The following is a 24,345-nucleotide window of genomic DNA, read 5'->3' as shown; positions in this document are numbered from 1 at the left end:
GACGCTTTATCAGAAACAAACCATGTACCAAGATTTTTGACTGAGAATGTATATCTTCGAAGTATCATACAAATAAAAATAGAAACTAATTGCTTTTGTTGTATTCGTTTGTCAGCATACTTCAGAAACCAAACATGAGCCATGTAGTTCACAATTCTAGAATACGACTACTTTTCTCGCTGTTTTGTGATAAATTCTGGAAATAATAAATCTCACATCATACTTGTGTGTATCGTAAATATTACCGTAATTAACCGAAATATATTTCTTCGTAAATTGAATTCATATTAATTTCGAGATTTTCGGGAATTCGAGGGATCCCGATATCTTTATCAATCTTCGTCGTAATATTCACTTGGACAGAGATTTCATTAAACGTTGAAGGAAAACATTTCATGGAACTGGCTTAAGTCAAGCTACCGAACTCCGAGCCTAGTTCGATCATTTATTTCGGCAAACAAATTGCGAAAGCGTGGTTCGAAACTGCTGCGAGCGAATTCTGTACTATAAATAATTCCCAGTCAATTCATAATCGAACCAGAGTTTATGAAATTCTAATGTCGAAAGCATAGATTTACCCTGGTTCGTTGAAGTCTTTGCCCTGAGACACAGCGAAAGCCAAGCAATTTAACAGCATTTTCCACCCTTCGTCTCGATCTATTAAATTCGTCTCGATAAATCCACCGAACCTCGTATAAACGTTTTATCAACTAATAACCGAGTTTCCCTCATAAATTTTCGATATTCTCACATCGATGATAGGTATCTGCTTTTGAAAGTGCCGCCTTGTGAAGCATCCAGGCAATTTGCGAGGGATTAGCTTCGAGCGGACGAAACGTGAAAAAGAATACAATACGATACCTTACGGTAGAGGCAGAATGAAGAAGGAATTCAGAAAGAGAAAACTTCTTCAGGTATCGTTATTCTAGAAGAGTATGAGAAGGCCAGGTATAGGAAGCATGGTGAAAGGGGACTGTCAGATGGAAATAGCAGTGAACACTCGATAAGAACGTCCCTCAGGAACCACGCCATCCAACGAATGGAATTATTCGACGAGACGTAGGTGTACGTGCATGTGGTTTTCTATGGAAAAAGCTTTTTGGAAAAAACGATTGCTTTTCGATAAATATGCCTATAGACCTATTGACCAATAAAATCACGACAGTCGATTTCCTTTACAATGGTAAGGAAATTTCAAAATAATTCATATAACGCGCATAATATATTCATAATAGATTTTTACAGGTGTCCTAACTTTTGTAATTCATTCTGTAAGTTATCATACGTATATGCCAGATTAAAGTGCCATTAACGCGAATTATTGCATTCTCGATGAGTTTCCGACAATGAAATAGGAACTTTATGAGATATTGAATTATTTTATAAGTCTCTAAAGAGTAATTAAACTTTTGGTGCTTTTGTCTATTCTATGAAAACGAAAAATTTTGATATGACGTAGTTAATACACTCGAAACTAGCGCGTGCATTTAAAAAAGTTGTTGCTTCTCGATTCAATATCTTACTTTTTATGTCAAAACTGATATTAGATAAATTAGTGATCATATACATATAATCATCATATAATTATAAATCAATGCGATATAATCATATGATCATACAATGCAATGTAAACTTCTGCGTGTAACGTCATGTAACTCTTTCTCACGAACGAGCTTAAATGACTCCGATCAACAGAAGAAGAAAATACGAAAGTAAAAATTTAATCGGTCACACCGAAGAATATGAAATGTCCTCAAACTCCAATTTTCTCCAATTGAACGATATAATTCCATTAATAAAAGATATTCCCGATTGCTCGGAAACGCTGTTCGGCTTTCTATGAAGTGGAATTCCATTTTTCTGTTCTCACCCTTTGAAACAATGCGGAATCAGCGGCTTGGAAAATAAATTGTCAATCAAATTCTGTCTAACTCAAGCAGGTCAGAATTCCGCATAAACCACAGCTATTGAATTAAATAGCCGATTTAATCGGTCCAAACGAGTGTCTTCGTTTTTTTTTTTTTTTTTTTTCTGAATAAAGACTATTCACGCAAGCTGCGTGCTCGCAAAATAGAAACATTCGACGATTCAAAATTAATTTCGATTCGACGTTTTTCAATATTTGAAACTGGTGTATGATCGACGATGCGAAATAACATTTCGATTGCTAGAACATGTATCTGCAAATAACGAGAGGTCCTTTTTAACTGATCAAATATCGATAAAACAAATAATTCTGTCTTTTATTAGTTTTATTGGTATTTACTAATCAACAAGACAGATTTTATCTCTTGTTAATTGAAACAAGTGGAGCCAATGTGGAAACAAATTTTCATTTCGTTTATTGGTAAAATCATTAAATCATAAATCTGAGACGTTATTAAGATTGTAATAATATGTATATATGTATATGTACGTAATATGTATAAATATGTATGTATTTTAGACAGAAAATAAGCGAAGAATATGCTATATTTAAAGCTTACTGGGATTTCATAAATTCATATCATAAAATTGTTTTGAACCTAGTTTATCTCTGACTATTTTTCCGTAACTCTTTTTTGAAAGCAATTTATACGACTGCGCAAAAACAGTAATAAGTTATATTATGAAATTTTTAATATCTTCAAGAATCTGTAGTATGAAATTTTCAATAAACTTGAACTAATAAACAAGCCAGTTATTTGAAACATAATATTCGTCCGTCTAAACAGAAGCTTAATCACCTATAATTTACTTTTTTAGTTTTTAATATCTTCAAAAATCTGTAGTATTAAATTTTTAATAAGCTTGAATTAATAAGCAAGCCAGTTATTTAAAACATAATATTCGTCCATCTAAACAGTAGCTATAATTTACTTTATCACCTATAATTTACTTTAAAAATAAAACAAATTTGTTTATATCCGACGCTTTATAAATAGAATCAAAATTATACCTACGTCTTCGTAATGTTGGCAGTGATTAAAAAGCAGTTCGAAAAAGCATGGAATGTAGAAGCACGGCGCGTTAAAAAAAACGTAAAAAACCAAGCAAGCAGATCGCGTTAATATTCGTTCGATAGCAATTACTATTCTTCCAGTTTAGCTGTCGCGTTGACCCGATTCCCTCGACAGTTTTATTTATTTATCGTCGCACGACGAACCTCAGCTCGCGTCCATTCCGATTTCATTTAGATATTTAATGACGATTTTAACGGTGTCTCGTGCGCTCAACGTTTCTCTAAACACGAAACTCTATAACGATTTTTATTGGTCAAATATATATCATCCCACCATTAATCTTATTCGAGGTTTAGATATTTATCTAAAAACGACAACGTTCTATAATAATTTCATAATAATAATTTCATTTTTCGGATGAAATTGTAATTAAAGTTAATTTTTAATATTACGAACCGCCATAGTAGCATGAACTATTCATTGAACATGACTAAATTTGAGTATTTGATCAATACCATATTTGGAAACATAGTGAAATATGCAAAAACGTAAAATATATAAAGTGTTCATTCTTTCACTTGGATAATCAAATAACCTTTAATATTTTATCGATGAGTTTAGAAGAGACTGAAATATTTTATTCCATCAACCGGCTAAACTTAATCAATGTGTATTCGATTTCACTAATTCAATCTGAGCTATTGCTGATCTACGTGGGTCGTTCAGAAAGTACAGAAGCCATATAAAACGATGGAATCTACTTACAAAAGGTTATCTAGCTTTATTCGTGTATTGGCGTAAGTTATGCAAAACTTTGCGTTTAAATATTTCAAATATTGTCTGTAAAAATTCTTCCAAAAGAAATTCACCACCGATTTACAGCAGTTAACGGTAATAGAGTTACGGATGAATTATTAGTAAGTCTGTGAATGCGGGATTTAATAAGAACAAAGAAACTGTACGTTATCGTAAGCATTCAGGCTGCTCGTCTCTCATTACAAAGGGGCTCAAGGACGTATTTGCGATTTCATTGCAAATGATATTCATTACCTTTTTTTTTTTTTTAAAAACTTAAAAAGTTTTTCAGTCGATAATGCTTCACAAGAAACGACGATTTAAAGAATTGAGTAAGACGATGGTTATGTGAACTGACGGCGGAAGCATATGACAAAGACGTACAAAAAGCTCGTATAACGTTACGATAAGTGTTCAAATAGGGCTGGTGGTTGTATTGAAATATAACTTAGTATATGTACTAAAATTACCAATAAAGAAAACTTTTCAAGATGCATTTGTATCGTTGTTATTTCAAAACGGATATTACTTTCTGAACGATTCTCGTATGTATAATACATTTTCAAAAAAACCGCTACTTCTAGCTTCGAAAATACCATGCTAGACAGCTGTTTGCTTTACGTATTGTGTAAAATTGACAGCATCGTAACAATGGAAATGTTATAGGTCTAATTAGTGAAGTCTCTAAAAACAAATTTTAAACAAAGCAAGCAGTCTCTATTTGAAATATACCATAGTTAGTTCAGTAGATTTCGATTTTCTTATTACGATACCTATGTTACTTCTATTTATTTACTATTTATTATTTATTACAATTATATTTATTTCATTAATATCTACTCGTCGAAAACAGGATTAAAAACGATATAACAAGCAGATTTCACAAAGGTCGATAATTCCTTTTGTTCACTTTGTCCAGATTAATGCCGAAATACTGTTGACAACAGGAGAGCACAACGATAATTGCGAGCAAATCGTGAGAAATATTTATCTGATACGAGAATATCGTTATTAACGATATTTTGGAATATTCACCGGTGATCTCGCTTTTGTTTCGCATTATTCTTTTCCCATCTCATTATTTCGCTTTATACGCCGCATTTTTTCTCCCTTTACCACCGTAATAATTTTTATAGCCAGTTAATGGTATTTTCATCATACTTCGCGGTGAAATGTCCAGAGTATTTTTATTCTTGCAATGAGAATACCGTAGATACTCGACCGTTCTACATACAGAGTGCTTCATAATTGATGAAACCTGGATCAAAGCTAAATCGCCAATACCGAAAGACAATGAGAAAAAAATTTCTATAAATAAAACATCAATAAGATGCGTCCGTAGTTTAGAATTATAATCGGTGTTCTCTGAAATCTTTTCCGAAATTTAATCTAATGCATTCTGTTTCACATTTTATGCAACTTCATAAATTGTTACATTAAAAGGTATTCTTTCATTCGGCAATTTCAACTTTAAGCACGAAACAACGTATGATTCTATATATGTATGCATTTGAAGATGATAGTAGCTATTTGTGAATATTTATGCAAGTTTATTAATGTATTACTAATATGAATTACATATATATATACATACGTTTGTTCCGTCGTATATTTCCAGTTGAATCTCTTCGAAATAAAAATTATACAAAGATACTAGAAATGTTGATAAAAATGAGTTAACACGAGAGAAACACCGTCGGTATAATATTTCATATTGAGAAGAATTGAAATTCGAAAAATAAAAAGAAAAATTATGAAAAATAGAAAAACGAACGGTAGTAATTTTGCCGATAAATCGGAGCGTATTAATCGTAACGGTATAATTTCCCTTCGCCGAGTAGTGCGTTGCTATATAATTATAACGAAATGTTGCAACGCGCCAGATTGCAACAATTATCGTCAGTGGCTAATTAACAAAGAACCAAAGTAAATCATTGTCTCTGCACGCTATCGTTATGGGGCGCGTACACGGCATACGGAAAATCGGAGTGCATCGGTATGGAAGCTAATTATCGTTAAGCGACGACTTGAAATGGCAACCAGAAAATCGATGTACCGAACGGTACGGTCTTAAAATTACAAATAACTATATCCGATTGCCAAGCGAAATTGTAATAAATGTGCTTAAGTTATTGTTCGTGGCGATAATCGCTGAATACTTCTATTGCGTGAAATTTTACCAGAGTAACTATAGTGATTATTCCACGCACTTAACATTTAATCGAGTCGTGTGATTATAATTTATTCTACGATTATCAGGAATAGTACAATCCGCTGAATTTCGAAAAGCTTACGGAAAGATTTTGCAACGTTCTATAATTTTCAAAGAGTTTTACGAAAAGTACCTTTAGTTAAGTAGTTTAAAGAACCAAGTCAATTCTAATATACCATGAAAGCTCTTTGAAAAAATAACGACTGTGGCGAATCCTTTAAAGAGATAGTATACAGGATTTCGATACTGCGTTTTCCAATTTCCACCTTTCCCTAAGTCTTTTTCTTTTCCACGACACGACATTATTTCAATAAGATTGTTTCCCTTTTTCTACTTCGTCGAACTTTTTGTTCGACTAACTTGATATTAAATTTTTACTCCGAAATATGACCCTAACTATGTACATAACTATATATCGAGAGATTTTCTACTCACGGTTCTGTGACCATTGCGTTTCGAGGTTAATCCGTAATCGTTGGCAACTCTGTTTGACTCGACGAGACCCGAGAGACAAGTTTTAATACTTACTTAAGAACGGAACGACTTTGAACGCTTCAACCGATCATTTTCGTCTTTTCACAAACTAAAAGGGGAAGCTACATGCTTCTTTGAACACGTTTCCTTTAATAAAGTTGCTATTTTCAGGAAATACCTCTCAAACGAACTATTTCGTAGTGAGACGTGATACGCAGGATAGTTGAAAAAGCAAAGTTGAATCTGTTTTCTCGATCGTAACGTTTCAATTTTAAGAAGATTGCTCGTGCATAACGATAAATAAATAAAAATAATCGACACGGTGATATTTATGAAATTTGTGTTTTAAAATTAATGTCTCTGAATCAAGGTATCGCAGATTAATTTACAATTGAAAATTTTCTAAAAATATCCTACGATATTTTAATTTTGAAATTGTTATTTTTGAATATCGTTATGTAGGTTGTTAATGACATATGTCACTTTTTTACAATAGATATCACAATGAATCTCGAACTTGTTTAGTTTCTAGGAAAGTAAAATTTATAGTCGGTTTAATCGATGCCGGTCCAATTTACTCGATTCGGTCATAAACCAGTAACCAGAAATTACAGTTTCGTTATCGAAAATCAAAACAGATCCAACCTAGTTCAGCGCCGTTCCAATGACTACATCAATTTCAACAGCAATACTAGATGATAAAATCCTTTATGTACTTACATCGTATTTTTCCTGAATATGAGGCCCAGCTTGAGCAATGTACAACGTGCTGGCTGTGTCGAACATCAACTCCAGAGGAATCCTCGTTACTCGTTGCTTGGCCATTTCGTGACAGTTTAGATATAAGGTGACATCAGTCGTCGATACTCTGATTACGATCTTCGACCATTTCTTTGTCAACTTCGGCACCGTGAATTTCGCCACCTCTTCCGAATGCGAATGCAAATCAGAATTGGTGTAGACCAGTGAGACATTCTGGTTTGTTCCTGGACCATCCTATAAAAGAGAGAATTTTATATTTAATATTAAAGATAATAAAATTTCCTTTAGATCGGTTTGAATCGGGAGAAAATGCCAAGAGATTCGAAAGTCGAAGCGTTTTCGCGCGGTCTCAACCCGTCGCTATCGATTCTCATGGGGATCGTACTCTCTTTCGAAACGTCGAAAGCAACGGAGAGCTGCTTTCGCTGCGGAACACGTAGAAGCGGTATTACCCGTGGAAACGGTGCCGCAGGAAACGTGAAAGATCTCAAAGAAACTTGAAGACCCGGCAAGCTACAACAACGGCCTCAAAGATATTGAGAAACATGAGGAAATGCCCTCCATACACCGACAAGGAGCGTCGACTTAAAAGTCTATCGCGCCACCGCAGTCGGTTCCTTCTAAATCGACCGATTGTACTTGGAAATTTTTGCCTATTTTCCGATTTCTTTCATATTCAGACCCGAATCGTTTGTGTTTCATTTCACAGTTTTATGAAACGTAATGCGATGAAAGCAGACGAGTGAGACTGCGAACCCTGTCTTATCAGAAATCTTTTAAGTTTTGCGCTCGCCATCCACTGTTTGAAATATATTATTATTGTTATAGGAATGAAGATACGACAGTGTGATCGTTCATTAACATTTTTAACTAAAATAGAAAAATTTTAAATGGAAATATTTTTGAATTTGTGTATTATTTGGTTACAAAAACATTTTATGTTGGTTGTATGGTAAAAATGGAAGATAACGTAAAGCGTCTAATGAAATAGAATAAAATCGCTTCGATACTATATTTCTATCGTTCCTTACAGGTTCCTTACACATCTCTTGTATGTATAAATTGATGTACTTACGGATATCCGGATGCCTAATTGCACAACAGTTTCGAAAGGATTTAGGACGGCGAAGAGATAACTGGTTCTAAATGACGTCGGCTTAAAAGTTGCCACCAAAGTGAACTCTGCTGGCAATTTTTCCGGCAAATATAATCGATACGGCTGTTTAACTTCGGAGCCAGGTCGGAAGCCAAAACTTGGAAATCCGTCGAGACCATCGTCGATGTACAAATTATTGTCGTCTGTTAATGCCACGGAAGCTTGAAGTAAATCATATTCCAGCTCTGAAACAAAAAGGTATGAAGAAAAACAGTTAGAAGGCTTTTTTCTTCAGAAAATATGGATTACAACTCTATGACAAAAATTGTATATAATATTTCATGGCCGCAAAGAGAAGTTTTAATCTCAATGAGACATAAACATTTAGATTTCGTACATATCGAACTAAAAACGTAAAGTTATATTACATCCTTTAAAATAAATAAATTGATTTTCAATCATTTATAAGCCTCTATCTGTTAGCTAATATTTGATGAACATTTATTATGTAAAATCCGGACTTGAATTTAATATTAAAAGCCCCGTTAATATTAAAAGTCATATTAAAGAGTAATAAATAGAATTATTCAGGAATTGTGATTATTAATACGTATACCTATAGCGTAACAAAATGCGAGAACAGAACCAGATATATGACTAACACAGGTTGATCGATCAAGGACTCTACGGTTCTTTCATTTTTATTTAATCCAAGTCAGAGGCAAATAAGCTAACTCTCATACAAGCGTACCTGCGCATCTCGTTTTCCCTTATTTCTATTTGCCAACCTGTTCCACAAAATTGCAAACTCCCTTAAGTAAAAGAGAGCAAAAGATTCAGGACTTGGAGCTTCAAAGTGTATAAAACTCCTCCCGTTAAGACGATTTTAGATCAACATCATGAAAGTGGACAAGTACTTGAGAAGGGGAAAAAGGAACGACGAGGATCTCAAACATAATTAGAAATCCTTTCCTCGGAACTTTTTTAAGAATAATTCACAATCCATTATATCATTCTAGCAAATTTATGATTTTCGCTACTTTTTCAAATATCAGCGATCAACTAACATCGAACAATTCTCGATAAAAAGAGAATATCAAATATCATGAGATAACGATAGATACTACCGTTGTATAAATATACAATCACTGAAATAAAAACTTTAAAGATTCATGCGATTTCTGGTGCGAAAATCGACAGAAACGAAGTGTAATTATCGTGAAAATTGGAATTTTTACATAATTTCATTACGCTGATCCTTTCAGTGATCAAAATTTCACTGCAAATTCCTTTCGAATCCCTCGATGCTTCCAATAAAGCCCCAGAACTCTGGCAAAATTCACGAGCTCTATTTTCGGGGAATAACAGGGAAAATAAACGAAAATCCATTCAACATTCCTACGTCGAAAAAATAGCCGAATTTCCCGCCTCGAGATTAAATGATAATCCAGAGGGATTGTTATTTACACAGGGAAATACTTGACCGGCGTTGTTATAATGCATCCCCGGTATTATGTGGCAGGCGTCTAATTTGCACCTCTCGTTTCATGCAAATTGTTTAAACGCAGTTCGAACAACATATCGGGTTCTTGTAATATCACGGTGAACCACGGATATTATTTAAACGCGACTGTTACGCGAACTGCTCGATTCCCTACGAGACTATGGTTAATTAACGACACGCTGTTGAAAACGAGGCGAGTCGCGGCAGAGGGGGGCGAAAAATGCGAATCGACGAAAAGTAGTTCAAACTCGAAGCGAGAGAACTTTAATTAATTCGGTGCGTGGAGACTTGGGGCAGCCGCCTTCACGGGATTAGTGAACGAAATCTTGATAAAGCCACCAGGCGGATACGATTCGGGCTACGAGAAAGTCCTGAAAGGTTAACGCCCTTGAACATCTTGTTTGGTCGAACTGATTGGAATTATTAAGCAGTTTAAATTGGACAGGTCTCCAGACGTAGTTAAAGTTCGCGGCAGCGAGTTACCTTTTTTGAAATTGGAATTGGTTGTGAAGTTCCTCGATCCGTGGAAGAACGAGAAAAGTAAAAAGGCCCTTGAGGGTATTTGTTATGAATATCGTAATTCCTTTACATGGATATTATTTTAATTTACTTGATAAGTATTTTTTACATTGATAGGTAATGGTAAAAATGTGAAATCCGTCAATAATAGTTTCAACCAATCAATTCTAGAAATAACTAAATATACAAATTTTACGAACAATTTGTTTTACAGTTTAACGGGCAGTTGTTTCAGCCATTCGTAGTTTTCGCTGATAATCCATTCCTATTTCTAGAATTGGCTAGTCGATACTACCGTTAACAATACAATTTCAATGAAACTAGTATCGACTTGAAAAATAAAACCGAAAATAAAACTGGAAATTTTGCCAAACATTAAATAAAAGATGAGTCGATCTTCGAACAAAATAAAAAGAGGGGAATATTTTTAATGTTATCAAGAACTCACGAGAAGCAGAAATCGATAAATTTGATTATACAGAATTTATGGTAATATTTAAATTACTACGTTACACGAATAAGTTTTAATGTATAAATGCAACTTGCGAATTCAAATGGTTTTATACTAAATTCAAATGGTATTACACATATCTATGCTTTCCAAACTCAATAAAATTATGCATATGAATGATATTGGCTAAATTCATATTATATTGGTTTTATACGCTTTAAACTAGACTTCCAAGTGATTATGATCACACTTTTTTAATACATTACAGCCCCATTTCGCGCGCCATGCGTCATATAGATTCGCCAGACTCGATATACTGCGGTTACCCCAGCTGAAAGCTTGCTTCGATAATCGATATTTATTGCCGAAATATAAGTCCGTAAATCGCATTAAAAATTGTATGCCTAGCATTGTTCCGCTTGGAAAACTAACACGACTTTCCTTCCCATACGTGAACCTTTTTAAACATTATACGTTTAATGTAGATGTAGATATATATTTATATACCTGCTATTGTATCTTACGCTAAATAAATATAGCTATATTTCATGATTATTTTAAATTACATATCATCAAAGAATAAGTCAATAAATAGCTGTAGCACATTTTCTATTTTTTAATAAAATTCCTCTCAAAAATATTCCAAGACAGTTTTAAAACAAACCTCATAACACAATATCGTATGAAAGAGGAATCGTTATGAAATCTTAAATAAATGCTCAATTTCTTGCCAGCTATTCCTACGCTGGTCTGTTAGCCTGATACAAGCGGAGCAATCTTTAGATGTGTTTTCCGATGCATCTTTCGCTTTATCTTCCCCAAACAGGAGGTCTAGAAGCTATTGAGAGGCAGCTAGCTGTACAATACTTCGAATTCTAAATGTTCGATTCTGCTTTCTTAAAGCTTTCCCGCCAATAGGAGCACGTTGCAAGATTCGAGGAAGTTCGAGGGCGAAGATTTCAATGCTTGACGGATTCGATCACAGAATATACGTCTATGGAGACTTCAACGAACGCATAAGACATGATCGGTGGAAACCTTCCAAACGCGTATATTCTCCTAATACGCAACTACGTTTTGCGCAGACATTACAACAAAATACACGTCGCGAAGAGAATTAATGACATCAATCACGTGATAAAATATTTAACACAAGCTCGTATGGATTAATAAAACACACTGTAGCGTTATTTTTAAATGATAATCTTGTAAGAATCTAACAGACTAAGGAATCTCTAAGTATGTATTCTTTACTTCAAGATCTTCCATGAATAATTATTTCTGTGAGAATAAAAAATACATGTAACAAAGAAATATTTCACTACGTGATTTCATATTAAATTTGTACGACGAGCAAAATAATTTGATATCTATGCAATTTTGTCATGATCTGTTTTCTTACGAAATTTTCCTCTTGCATCATCTGTAGAAACTAAGCGGTACAATAGATATGTATAAGAACATTGTCGGGGCGGTGCTGAGAGAATGTAAAGCAAGAAGTATTTCCTCGTTTAATGAAGATTGCAATCAACTTAATGTAATGGCAAGAACGAAGGCTACAAAAGTAACAATTCTCCAATTATAATTTTCTTATGCTGTAACTCTTAATTACGCATAAAAATTCTTATTCTTAAAATTCTGTAACTAATAACGATACGATCTAACAAGTTAAACAACTTTTATATTGTACCTTCCATAAAAGCTAACATCGTAGAAAAATACTAAATCAATGTCTATCATATGACATAAAAGTAGGACCAACTATAAAGTTGAGAATGAAACATGGAAACCGTTTTCATCGTGAAAAATGAAATGAAATAAGATTCCAGATACAGCTCACACGCGAGTAAATAACTCGATTGATGTGATTCCATCAAACTGTCAAAAGGCACCTCGAAAATACATTTTATGAAAGAATTACGTAAGGCGGCAGGAATGTATGAAAAACGTCATTGTTCCTATTCGAGTAAAAGAGAAGGATATTTCGCTCAAAACCAATCTTTCGCTTAAGATCTCTCCCGCGAGATGATACAGCCCTGAATTCATCGAAAACCTCTTCTGTATTTATAGGAATCCGCGAAGCGAATTCCATCGATCGTTACGAAGAAATTCGTTTGTTACGATCAGCAAATTGAACTGTCTTTCGGTCTTCATAGTTTCATAAATGCAAAATCAAGAGTAGATGATGCTGGCTGAACATATAGAATGTTCCTTCGGATAGAGTTCCGAGAAGAATAACAAAAATTGTGAATCTCAGATTAGAAATTGTGTATGTTAAAAAGATAATGTATATTTTTAATTGAATTACGATATTTGCAAGTTTTAGTATATAAGAAAAAGTAGAAAATAAAATTATGGTTTAAAATTTTAAAATTTCTTTTATAAAATTTCTTTTAAAAATTTAAAATGTTTAAAAATTTCTTTTATAGTGAAATTTTCCTTAATAAAGGAAGATAAACAAAGTAGTTTGACACTGTGCTATTTGATGGAAATGTGAGAAACTGTAAAATCGTAAAGCCATAGCAATTACTAAAGTTGTAACAGTAGATGATAATAATATCGCAAGCTACTTCGAAATTTTATGGAACCATAAAAATAAAGTTTGTTTTAAAATTTTTAAAAGTTCGAAGATTACAACGAGTGGAATTAACGTAGATCACGTTAATTTGATTCACGAGCTAACACTATTTTATTTCAAAAATTCCAACATTGACAACAAGAATCTACTTAATCTAATCTAAACCTACTTCTTAAACAAATCTATTGCGCTAAACACTATTATTTAAACTAAACACATACGCTAAACATTTAGATAATTAACGTAACTTGTACAAGAAATTTTCACTAACCTCCTCTCGCCATTACACCTTTTAATTCATTAAAGGACTTACGGTAAGCTCTCACGATCTCCTAAAACACGAAGCACAAAAAAAAACGCCAAAAGAAAACTACCAACAACTTCCCTAGACAAGAGTTTCCAACTAATAAAACAAGGAATAGAGGGGAAAAAAGAAGGAAGATGGTGTAATACAATAACGATCAGTGTCAGATAAGGCGATCTCGAGATGGACCGAAAGTTCAGCGTTATCCTGTCGCGAGAAGTTCTCAAAGCTTGCCCTCTCGCGGGACCAAGTTTCCTCGAGGAAAGTCGAGGCCACTTCGGAATTTTCACGAGGACCGATCTTCTACAAGCGTCTTCTTACGTATCCGTTTCACGCCCGTTTTAATTCGATTCTTGCTGCACCAGCGATCGACAGAGAAGTAAAACGACCACTTCGGTTAGAACCCAAGGCAAACGTTTACCTCCACTTTCGCGGCTATAGATTCGCATAGGTTCCATCGTCATTTTCGTTCTCTGCTCGTGCTACGTTCGATTAAAAACTGCCGGCCAATTCCATGGAGATGATCGGGGTCGAGTTCGACGCGTTCACGCGCGCGCCCCAATGGATTGACACGGATGATTCGCGAGAGGAATTCGCGTCCGAACGATCAATTTCTCCCGTGAGCAAACTGCCAATACGAATCGATAGTCGGGGAACAATGCATACGAAATCACCGATTGATCCTAAACCGTGCTTCGCGGCTAATGAAGATAAATGGAGCATCCGGTTTTAACGCGATCTCACCCTTCGCACGGTTTTGCAAATTTACATTCGACCAACTGGTAAATAGGAAAGACTGGATTGTTTTTAAAGAGGTGTCTCTCGCGTGTTTGAATATCATCATATTGAATACGATATTGTGGGAATTAATTACAAGCCGGAAGATAATAATAATGTTGAAATAAAATTTTGTTAGGACGTTGTTAGGTATTAAATATCGCGAGATAATATTTTGATGCGTTTATGTGAAGGGTGATTTTGGGGCTCTGGTGAATGTTACATGGCAACAATGGGTTCATTAAACCACCGGATATAGCTGTTCATATTCTGGAAAGCAGAATTTTTATTCAGAGTCGTGCGCCGTAAAGGCAGCCAAATTAGCAAGTTTTCCGTTCCTTTGTTTTTGGAATATGTACAAAGCCTTTGTGAAAAATACATAAAACTTCTGTGTGAATTAGTTGACGAATTACTTTCATACAGAGAGTAAATTCTACCACGTACACTTTGAAGCCAATGATAGCCCTAAGTTAAATATTTCTAAAAAGATGTATTATTTCTATATTTTGCCTATGCTTATGAAACTCAAGCTTGCTTAATGTCAAATAGTATTCGCAGTAATTAAATACTTCAGTATAAAATATTATCAAACTAAAACCGGTAACAAAATCCCACAGAAATAATTTTTCAAAAAAACAAAAAAACATTACGTTCCAAATATAACGAAAAATGTACCGCGTGTGTAGTATTCAAATATGAAAGTCGTAAAAGTTTATAACTGAGGCGAAAAAACAAAAACAGGGAAAGGTAAAAAATTCAAGCCTGCCGTCGAACGTCAAGTGCTGGCTTGCGATTTTTTAATGCGCACACAAATATTGCGCTGTAAAGCATTATCGATCTGATAAACGCATCACGTCAATTGAAAGGACAATTTCTGCGCAAAACTAGTTACATAGTAAATCATAAAAAAGAGGAGAAAACAGAAAATATAGATAAAATTTTATCGAACGAGCAACAGTATGACCGGAATCGAAAGTGTGACATAAAATCAAACATCAGCAACAAGGGTAAAAGAAACAGAGGAACTATGTTCCATAAATGATACCCGAGAAATTTTGCAATTATCTTTGACAAAGGATATCAGGTTCTCCTATCGGAAAAGCTATCACAGCGTGTAGAAATGCAATAAAATATCGATCTTCTGTTCCCACTTTTAACATGCGCTACCAGATAACCGTAAGATTCCTCGAGCTGTAGAAAATTTAGAAATCCTATCGTCGATGCTTTCAACATACGTAAAAGTATCCGGACATCTTTGCGAGCAGTTTCAACCAATTCGCTGTGAATACTTATGGTTAACGTAAGCGCTGAATACGTGGCTGAAAATATGGCTAGTGAAACCCGTGAACCGAAGCTGTATACTTCAAACTACAAGTTTCAAGATATCCGTTAATACTTAATGGAAATATGTCTTTCGTTGTTTTTAATACCTATTTGTAGTTTCTAATAATTATTAGCCAGTTTTATGAATTAGAATAAACACGTAAGATTAAAATAATATACACTTTATGTGTATGTAATGTACACTTTATGCCAATACTCCTCAAGAGGTTAATAACGAAAAATTGAAAAAAGATATCCTGTAAGGATTTCAAGGAACTTTTATAACTATATATGGTGAAAATATTTTCAAAAAAGGAAATAATGAAATTATCTGATAATTTTTAAAAAGACGTTTAAAGAAACAAATTTAATTATATATATTTATATATCATATATAATATAATATAATTATATATATATATAATTTGATAAGATATTTTCTTAATTTTTCTTAAATTTTGCTATGAACACTTTGATCGAAGGAAAAACATTTTCCATTAAGATCTTGATATATTCCCACGCCACATCGTTGCAACTTGGTGTTCTATTAACTCAACAAGGAACAGTACAGTTAATTATTTTCACCGATAAAAAGCGTCGCCAACATATGCGACATCTTTTTGGTTTTGCACTCATTTCCGAGAGGATCGGTGCAACAGACGTGGCAACACGTGTACCGTCACGTTTTTACTCAGACCTCGGGACAACGTGTGTTTCAGAATGTCCCTAGCATTCGATAATTACGAGGTAAACTTCTTGTTACTCATTTAGCTGCGGCTTTACATGCGTTCCGTTCCATCGTGTTAACACGTCGACTAACGAGCGAAGAACTGCTTGTATTCCGCTCATGAAATCGCGATAAAACCAGCCATTGTCGAATAAGTGTTACATGTGCATTTTAATCCTCCATAGGGTGCTAAAATTTGTTAAACAGTGATTTTATGTAAACTTTGTCTCCTAAAAAAGTTTTTTTGAATATTTTTTTTAAATACTTACTGGATAATGATATATTTATTTGTCACATTTTGCTCATGACAATTTCATACGAATGGAAAGATTTATTAAAACGGCAGCTGAAGAAATACTGAAACAAATATTTCAAAAACTAACTGAGAAAAATGTTACTTAAAGCAAAGAAATCTTAAATAAGGTAAGTAATTTATATTTTCTAAAAATAATTTAATAGATAACCTGATAATTCTGTTCCATAAAACAATAAATATATTGCATATACATATATGTGTATATACTTATATCTAATTTCTACATTACTTACTGATTGTGTATCATATTATGAAGAAAAGTTTTACATTACTTAAGAAATTTAAAACGTTTTAAGTAAAAATGAACTCTATAGCTGCAACAACTTAATTTCTCTTCGTATAATTAAACTAAAAATTATAAGAATAATTAACCTCAATAACAAAAACGCTAATGAAAGCACATTCTAAAAAGAAATGCCATAAGAACATTAACCTACTAAAATGGTAACGAAATTACCATTTAGTACGATTTTCCACTTCTTTTTCACATTTATCTCTTCCAAAATTAAGAAAATAAAAAAATTACGCAGTGATGCTTGAACAGAGTGCGACACAGTCTTGACAAGCATGCAAAAGGCAACAATGAAATTAAATTGTAGGTTTATCCGATAAATTCGTTAGAGAACTACTTACTATTAAGTGACGCGAAACTTCGATGAGTCGAGATCGTAGAATGCTTCGATCTGCCGAAATTCTGTTGAAAATTCCTTTACTTTTCCTTGAAATTTCGCTTGTAAATAACTCGCGCGCTTTTATTCGACATCTTTTTTTACAAACTCTCGTGGTTCAACCTTTTCCCGTTAGATGGCGCCAGTCTGATCAACGATCAGTTGACTGACTCGTTACAGTCACTGCCTACTTTATTCCCTAGCACATAATTCTAAATTAACATTTCATTAAACTATTTTCTTTTTTCATTCAACTGTTTGAACAAACTTTTTAAATTAAAATTTAAATTAAATTAAAAGGCGTGATCAATCGTTTTAAAGACAAAAAATTACGTTGTTTATAAATTTACTTAATTTACATAGAACTTTGTGTAAAATTTTGGAACGTTCAAACGTACATTGGAAAAATGATTTTTTAACCAAATAGTCAAATACACACTAAATTTCATTTAAAACTCCAATTTTCTTCTTTGCTTACCGAGTTCTCTCTTATTTTTCCGTTGTATTCTTGTTAACAACTTGCGATCAATCAAACATTCTTTATGGTTCAACGGTTTCCGATCTCCAACTGATTTGTAGAAATAAAAGAGGAAAGACAAGAGCATTCCGAATAGACAAAGAAAAGTTACGAAATGGATTTCCGAGGCAAGGTAATACGAATGACTGATGATCCTCATTCGCCTTCCTCGAGAGTTGAATCGTGGGGCATTTCGCTTTTCCAAATTCTCATCAGCAATATTGTAGAGAAGAAAATTTGGTAAGACTGTTTGTAACGCCTCATTATGTTCCAAATATTGAGAGTGGGATGAGAAAAAAATATTTGTAGCGAAGATTTTAATATATCCTGAGAATATTTACATACAATTTGTCTGAAGTATTTAAAAAACATTGAAAAGTAGAATACTATCTTACAGAACATAATAATATATTATTTTGTTATTCAAACTTATCAGCAGAAAAAATGTCTAAACAAGATTAAGTGTAATTTTTGTCGTTTTTTACTTTATAATCCTGAAGAACTCGCAGAAAGCTTCCTCGTAGAGATAACTCAGGAAACTCTCTTTCCACAATTTTTCTCATCGTAATTGAGACCAAATGGTGAAATTTGAATAATTTTGAATTGTAATATTCGAACAATATCAAACATTTATTGTATGAATTTATTATTTGTATGAATGATTCAATTAACTAGATTAGAATTAAAATAAAGTTGTTTACCTGCAACTCGATGAACTTTCGTCGCTTTGCAACGCGCGATAGCGACAAGACAAATCGAAGGAAACGACCCAGCAACTCTCTTGCTCTCTGTCTGTCTTGTGGAAACCAGCGCATCCAGACGTCGAACAAGTTTTATTTGTCGAGCAAGTTAGGCTAATTGTTCGCCAAGGCTGCGCGAAACGATGAGCCCGCGTTAATTGGCGAGTCAGCGGCGATTTAACGCGCCCTGAAATCAAAGCTCATGCGGGCTTACGGCGGATTCTACAAAGCGCTTTGTTTCACAACGAACATCGGCGACAGCGGACCAAGTTAATGGTTCAAGTAAATTGGGAAGCGAAATTGCAGTCCGCAATGCTGGGCCATCCTTACTAACTTGATTATAAAGGAATGGAGATGTTTGTGCAAATCCAATAGCAATCGACAGCGATCACTTATCATAGACGATTTTTAAGAGTATATTGTAACTATTATACAAAACTTTTCGTGATTTGTCTCATCAATTACGAGAGCTTATTAATATAACGAATAATCGACTGTCTAAATATAACAATTTTGTAAGCTTACGCGAAATGTATCTCTGCAATGAATATTTTGTATCTATTTGTACCAGTTCTATGTGCATTTTTGCATCAAGTTTTGAATATTAATTTATATTAATTTTCAAATAAAATAAGTTAAGAAAAACATGATGTAGGTGTGGCAGTAATTTACAGTTTTAAATCTATTGTAAAATAAATTGTATTTTTACGGAGGCTTTGCGGCAGTACAGTAATATTTTTAAATGTATCGTATTGCACGAGTTCATGTGAAATAGACCAAACTATTAAACACAAAGAGAATACAGAAAAAAAAGATGGAACGTGCTCGGAGGTAAATTTGTAGAACTTATTTTTGTAACGTGTCTTGTCTAGAATTTCGAGATATTGCCTGAAAATATATCGCAGAAATAAAAACAATGAACTGGCAATCGTTTTGGGATACTAAAAACGCAATCAGAGCTCCAGGAAAATCGGCTTCGAAGGAGAATTTATTGCACCCTTTAAATCATCGCTTCCCTTGGAAATGCATTTTTCAATATTCTCCTCGCGTAATGCATCAGGAGTACGTGTGTATTTTGAAATTATATTTGAAATAGGTCGGGATTATTAATACTTTATCTATCATATTTGTATTGAAAGATAACAATATCTTGTAAACACTTCATCATTGACTTTTCTTTCCACCACGCGCATTTTTTTTTTATCGATTATTATTAGAAGAAATTGTCATAAGTTAGAAATCATTTCTTTAATTTAGAAGTAACAAATTCAACTTTACCTTCGTAATAGACTAGACATTTTCATTTTACTAAATTAGAGACAAATTTTTCAAATCCGTTCGCAGTTGCAATGTGACATTTTGCGTAATAGATTCATTTCGAGTAAAAAATTTCACGTTTTTAAAACAGCACTGCACATTTTTCCCGTAATGTTGGCATTTTAAGTAAAATGATTTCATATTTCATAAGGATTACACTGTTTCATCCCTGACATTCCCTCGTTGCATTTTTACCCTGTCAGTTGTCCTGCATCAATATCTGTCATAAATATTTGTTTTCTGATGTGTGTGCATTGTCACGATATATCGAGTCCATCTACGGAAAGCAGCTGCTCATGAATCATACGCCGAAAAAATGTGGAAAAATGTTACGTATATCGTATCGTACTTCGACTGCTTTAAATCACACAGATGTCTATTTAATACATGAAGATTATTAACGAAGGTGTCAAAATAACTAAAGAAGTATAAAAGCCTAATAACATTTCTCTCCTATAAACATCCTGTCACATTTTAACTCACGATATTTATAATCTCTAAGCAGTAATTATTCCACTCTTAATTATTTTATTCCTCGATCATTCACCATGAGGGTGACCTCTATGCTTGCTTCGTCAGCGATATTCCTTACGGCGAATCGAATCTAATTCCCGGTAAAAAATTGTTTTTTGACATTAGGTATCGTCGAGGTGAAAGAAAGAATTTCGGAAATCTGATTAAATAGAGCGTGGCAAAATGTTATATGAAAGGGATCGACAGATTCTCGCAATTATTTGCCGCGAGATGTTCAGCCATTGTTCGAGGCCGGCTTCGACAACGAGCGATACAGGCCGTCTTTGGCTGGTGCGCGATGATAAATGGCTCTAGAGAAAAGAATGGTGTTCGTGGCAAGAGGAGATCTCCAAGCCACGAATCGGGTTCTCAGGGACTATCGAAAGACTAGGGGAAACCACGATAAAAGAAAAACGTCATCGAGTGTTGATATAATTCATTAATCAAATCCTGATTAATTTTCAATTTCGTGAAGGAAGCATTTCCTTTATGGACGTGGCAAAAATTACTCGACTTGAAACTATGATTGATTTCTGATCGAGCTTCGATTAAGTAATAAGATTAATGGATTAGATGAAACTGAAAATTGAATTCGCAATTTGTAGTTTCTAGAAATTCAAATTCTATGTATGAGTAAAATGGTATTCATCTGGCATCGTGTAATCTTGATCACTCCTCAACTATAGAAACTATGTGAGAATAGAAGTGGTTTCTTCTCCCCTTTAAGTACAAGGTATCGGAGAGTAAAACTACTTGCAGAGGATTTAAGCAAATAGTATCTTATTCTGCTTTATTTAAGAAAGAACAGAAACTCTATCCACACAAAATATTTCTTTGCAAAAAACTCAAGGTACGTATCTACATTTTGCGACATGTCTACCGATTACATTATACCTATTTTAATTTTCATAGTTACACTAATCTATACAAATATTTCACTTATAAGAAAGACCAACACCCCACTAATTTTAATAACTCTACAATTCGTTTTAATTATTCTACGGGTCGTTTACTAATTTTTATTTCATCACTTGTTAACCCTATCGAGTACCATTAATTTGACATACCAATTTTCCGGCCAACCTTTCAATAAAAGTATCCGCAAAAATTGAAGAACTTTCCTGGAACGTTAAGTGGAATTTCTCCTTGATCATCGAAGTGAGGACAGTTAGCGAGCGTAAAAGAGTCACAGTTTCCTCTTTCCGAGCTCTTTTTCCCACCTGGTGCTTCCGATGGCCCGATTCCGGGTCTAAACGAGAAGAAAACGTAGTTGATTCCATCCCTTTCTCTCCTTGCCTCTTGTTCGTCCTCCAACTTAGAAACCAAAGAACAGATTTAATCAGAAAACTTGAAACGAGAGGACAGTTTCTTCTCTGTTCGATCCTCTGGTCGCTGCCCTTCCTTCTCTTTGTCCTCTACGCCTTTCCATTCTTAACTTTCCATTGTTTAACTTCCGTCAAAATGACTTGTCACGTTTTTCGTTCCTCGAAATTGTTCGAAATCGAAGAAAATTCGCGGCGAGATTACGTTATCGCGTTTGAAACGATTGTTCGGTTCTTATTCGTTCTACGCGTCGTTTCAACCTGAATACAATCGAGAAACTGTCGTGGACACGAAACGAATCGTTTATTGTTTCACTGACGTTTGTCCGTCTCTTCGATGCTCTATTCTGTCGCTCAGATTTTTATTTTTAGAATTAACAAAAAAATACGATGGGACTAGAATATTCCTGAATTTTTAGAAACTTTATAAGGAAATTAATTTCGCTACGTTCTTGGAATTTTGAAATCCTAATTTCGTTGCCGCGTCAACAAAGAGCCTTAAAACCTTAAAAAACCTTAAATCCTTTAATAAATATATTAGCATGAAGTTGCAAGAAGAAATTATGCATACCAGCATTCTTCTAAATATTTCTTGAATCTAAGAAACTTTGCCAACGATTGAAGGGCACGGTTAACTTCGAACGATCTAACAAATTTATTAGGACGATATAACGAATTTTTATTTCACAATAATTCAATAAAGAAAAATGAAATTAATAATTCCAAATGTAGTTTATTTTCTAAATTTCGTAACATCCTGTAAGAATTTAGCCCAATCTGTTACAACACCGAATTCGTAGTTAAGAAACCGATACGTATTCTTCAATTAAATGGAAATGTCTTTAAATAAGCAGCTATCAAAGAAAAGCCACATAGAAATTAGTAGAAATCATAGCTATATCTCGAACATGGAATAACTTATACAAACGCGAAAGGAAGAGGAAGATTGGCAGACTTTCATCGGCCCATAAAATCCGTCGTCCTCGCGATTCGAATGAATACATCTCGTATCGTCTGAAAATTTGTTACACCCTCGAGAAACGTTATCTCGGTTATGCCTCCTCCCTACCATTCGTACTGCAATACGTTTCAGAAGCAAACCAAATATGACAGTCTGGCTCATCTCCAAGCTCCCTCGTAAATCAACCGTTCTCAAAGGAACGAGAGAGCATACAAGTTCTCTGAGGTAGAGGGAAGAACAGAAGGAAAGGAAGAGAAGCGAAAAGAAAGATACCCCAACGAGTCAAAGGTGAGATATCCCTCGTATATTTTTCGTTTCGAAACATTATTTACTCCGATGGAATATGAACGTATCGCGTGCCATATGTTGCGCATTGTTGAAATGCTTTCTGGAAGGTCACTTCATGAACGAGATGAAAAGCCGAGCCGCGGTGATCAAAAAAATGTTGGCACTGGAATTTTGTTTTATGCTTCTTCATTACCTTCGCGCAATTTTGTAAATAAAATTGAAAACATTTTTGTGTTGGTCACAGTCTCACGACATTCCTTCAAACTTCTAACAGAACCATTGAAGTTTATTCAACTCGTAGCATTAACTTTCACATACCTTCATGCAGAAAATGTCGTACAACGTTTTTCAACAGAAAAATGCAATTTCGTGGAATTGAAAAAAATTATATTGTATATCAACGTGCAAGTATGAAACATAAAAGTTAAGTACTTCGATTCTTTCTTTTTTAAATACTCGACTCTTTCAAGAGACAAACGAGAAATATTTGACTCGTGCATATGTATCAAAAAAAAAAAAAAGAATGAACTTTTATAAAAGTAACTTTTAAATTATCTCGCCGAAACAATCCACATATTGTAGCACTATACGATACATTCAAATTCTTCCAAAATATAAAAATACCATATGAATGAAAATGAAAATGGTAATAACGAAACCTGACCCAAAATATACGAAGACAATAAATTAAAACTAAGACAACTACCCCTTTCCTCAAAAAAATAAATAGAATAAAATAACCAATGTATTTGTTTGGAACGTGAAACATTTTGGTTCTTTGTGATGTTGACGGTAATGATTCGTCGTCGTTAAAGAAAATGAAGCACTTAAGAGGTACATAAGAAGCGGTAAGGGTGCGAGTGCATGAAGGGCGTTAATTGGATTCAACTCCGCTCTCCTAATTTACCCTCTACCGGGGGCGAGTATTTTGAAACAAGAAGCAAACACTTGGAAACCACGGCGTGTTCGGACAATTCTGTTGGAATTGTTGAAAATTATAAGGAGTGTTCGCCTCGCGCGTCCGGGCGAAACTGTGAAACCAGAAAATTCTTCCCAGTCTTTTTCCTTCACCGACAATCTTGATTTAAGGAAAGAACATCTAATGTGAACTGTCTGTCCCGAGAACTGCAAACTTTTTGCGAGAAAACGAAATCACAGTAATTTCCAGCTGCAACCCCGATTACGCTGCTCGAATTCTCGCGTTCTATTAACAACTTCCTTAAGTCACTATTATGTGAA

General features: G+C 34.2%; 1 protein-coding gene across 2 annotated transcripts in view; it reads right to left on the bottom strand.

Annotated features, from left to right (window-relative positions):
* The window catches only part of LOC126863966 (collagen alpha-1(XVIII) chain), a 344,993-nt gene that overhangs the window by 257,199 nt on the left and 63,449 nt on the right, over positions 1-24,345 (bottom strand). For both annotated transcript variants that reach the window (XM_050614761.1, XM_050614762.1), the window contains exons 4-5: positions 8,261-8,526; positions 7,144-7,419 (exon numbers count right to left, since the gene is read on the bottom strand). In XM_050614761.1, the coding sequence (XP_050470718.1) occupies positions 7,144-7,419; positions 8,261-8,526 (542 nt within the window). The remainder of the gene's footprint in view (positions 1-7,143; positions 7,420-8,260; positions 8,527-24,345) is intronic.

Source organism: Bombus huntii, chromosome 3 (genome assembly GCF_024542735.1).
Source record: "Bombus huntii isolate Logan2020A chromosome 3, iyBomHunt1.1, whole genome shotgun sequence".
Taxonomy (NCBI): Eukaryota; Metazoa; Arthropoda; class Insecta; order Hymenoptera; family Apidae; genus Bombus; species Bombus huntii.
This window is presented reverse-complemented; position numbering and strand designations above follow the sequence as displayed.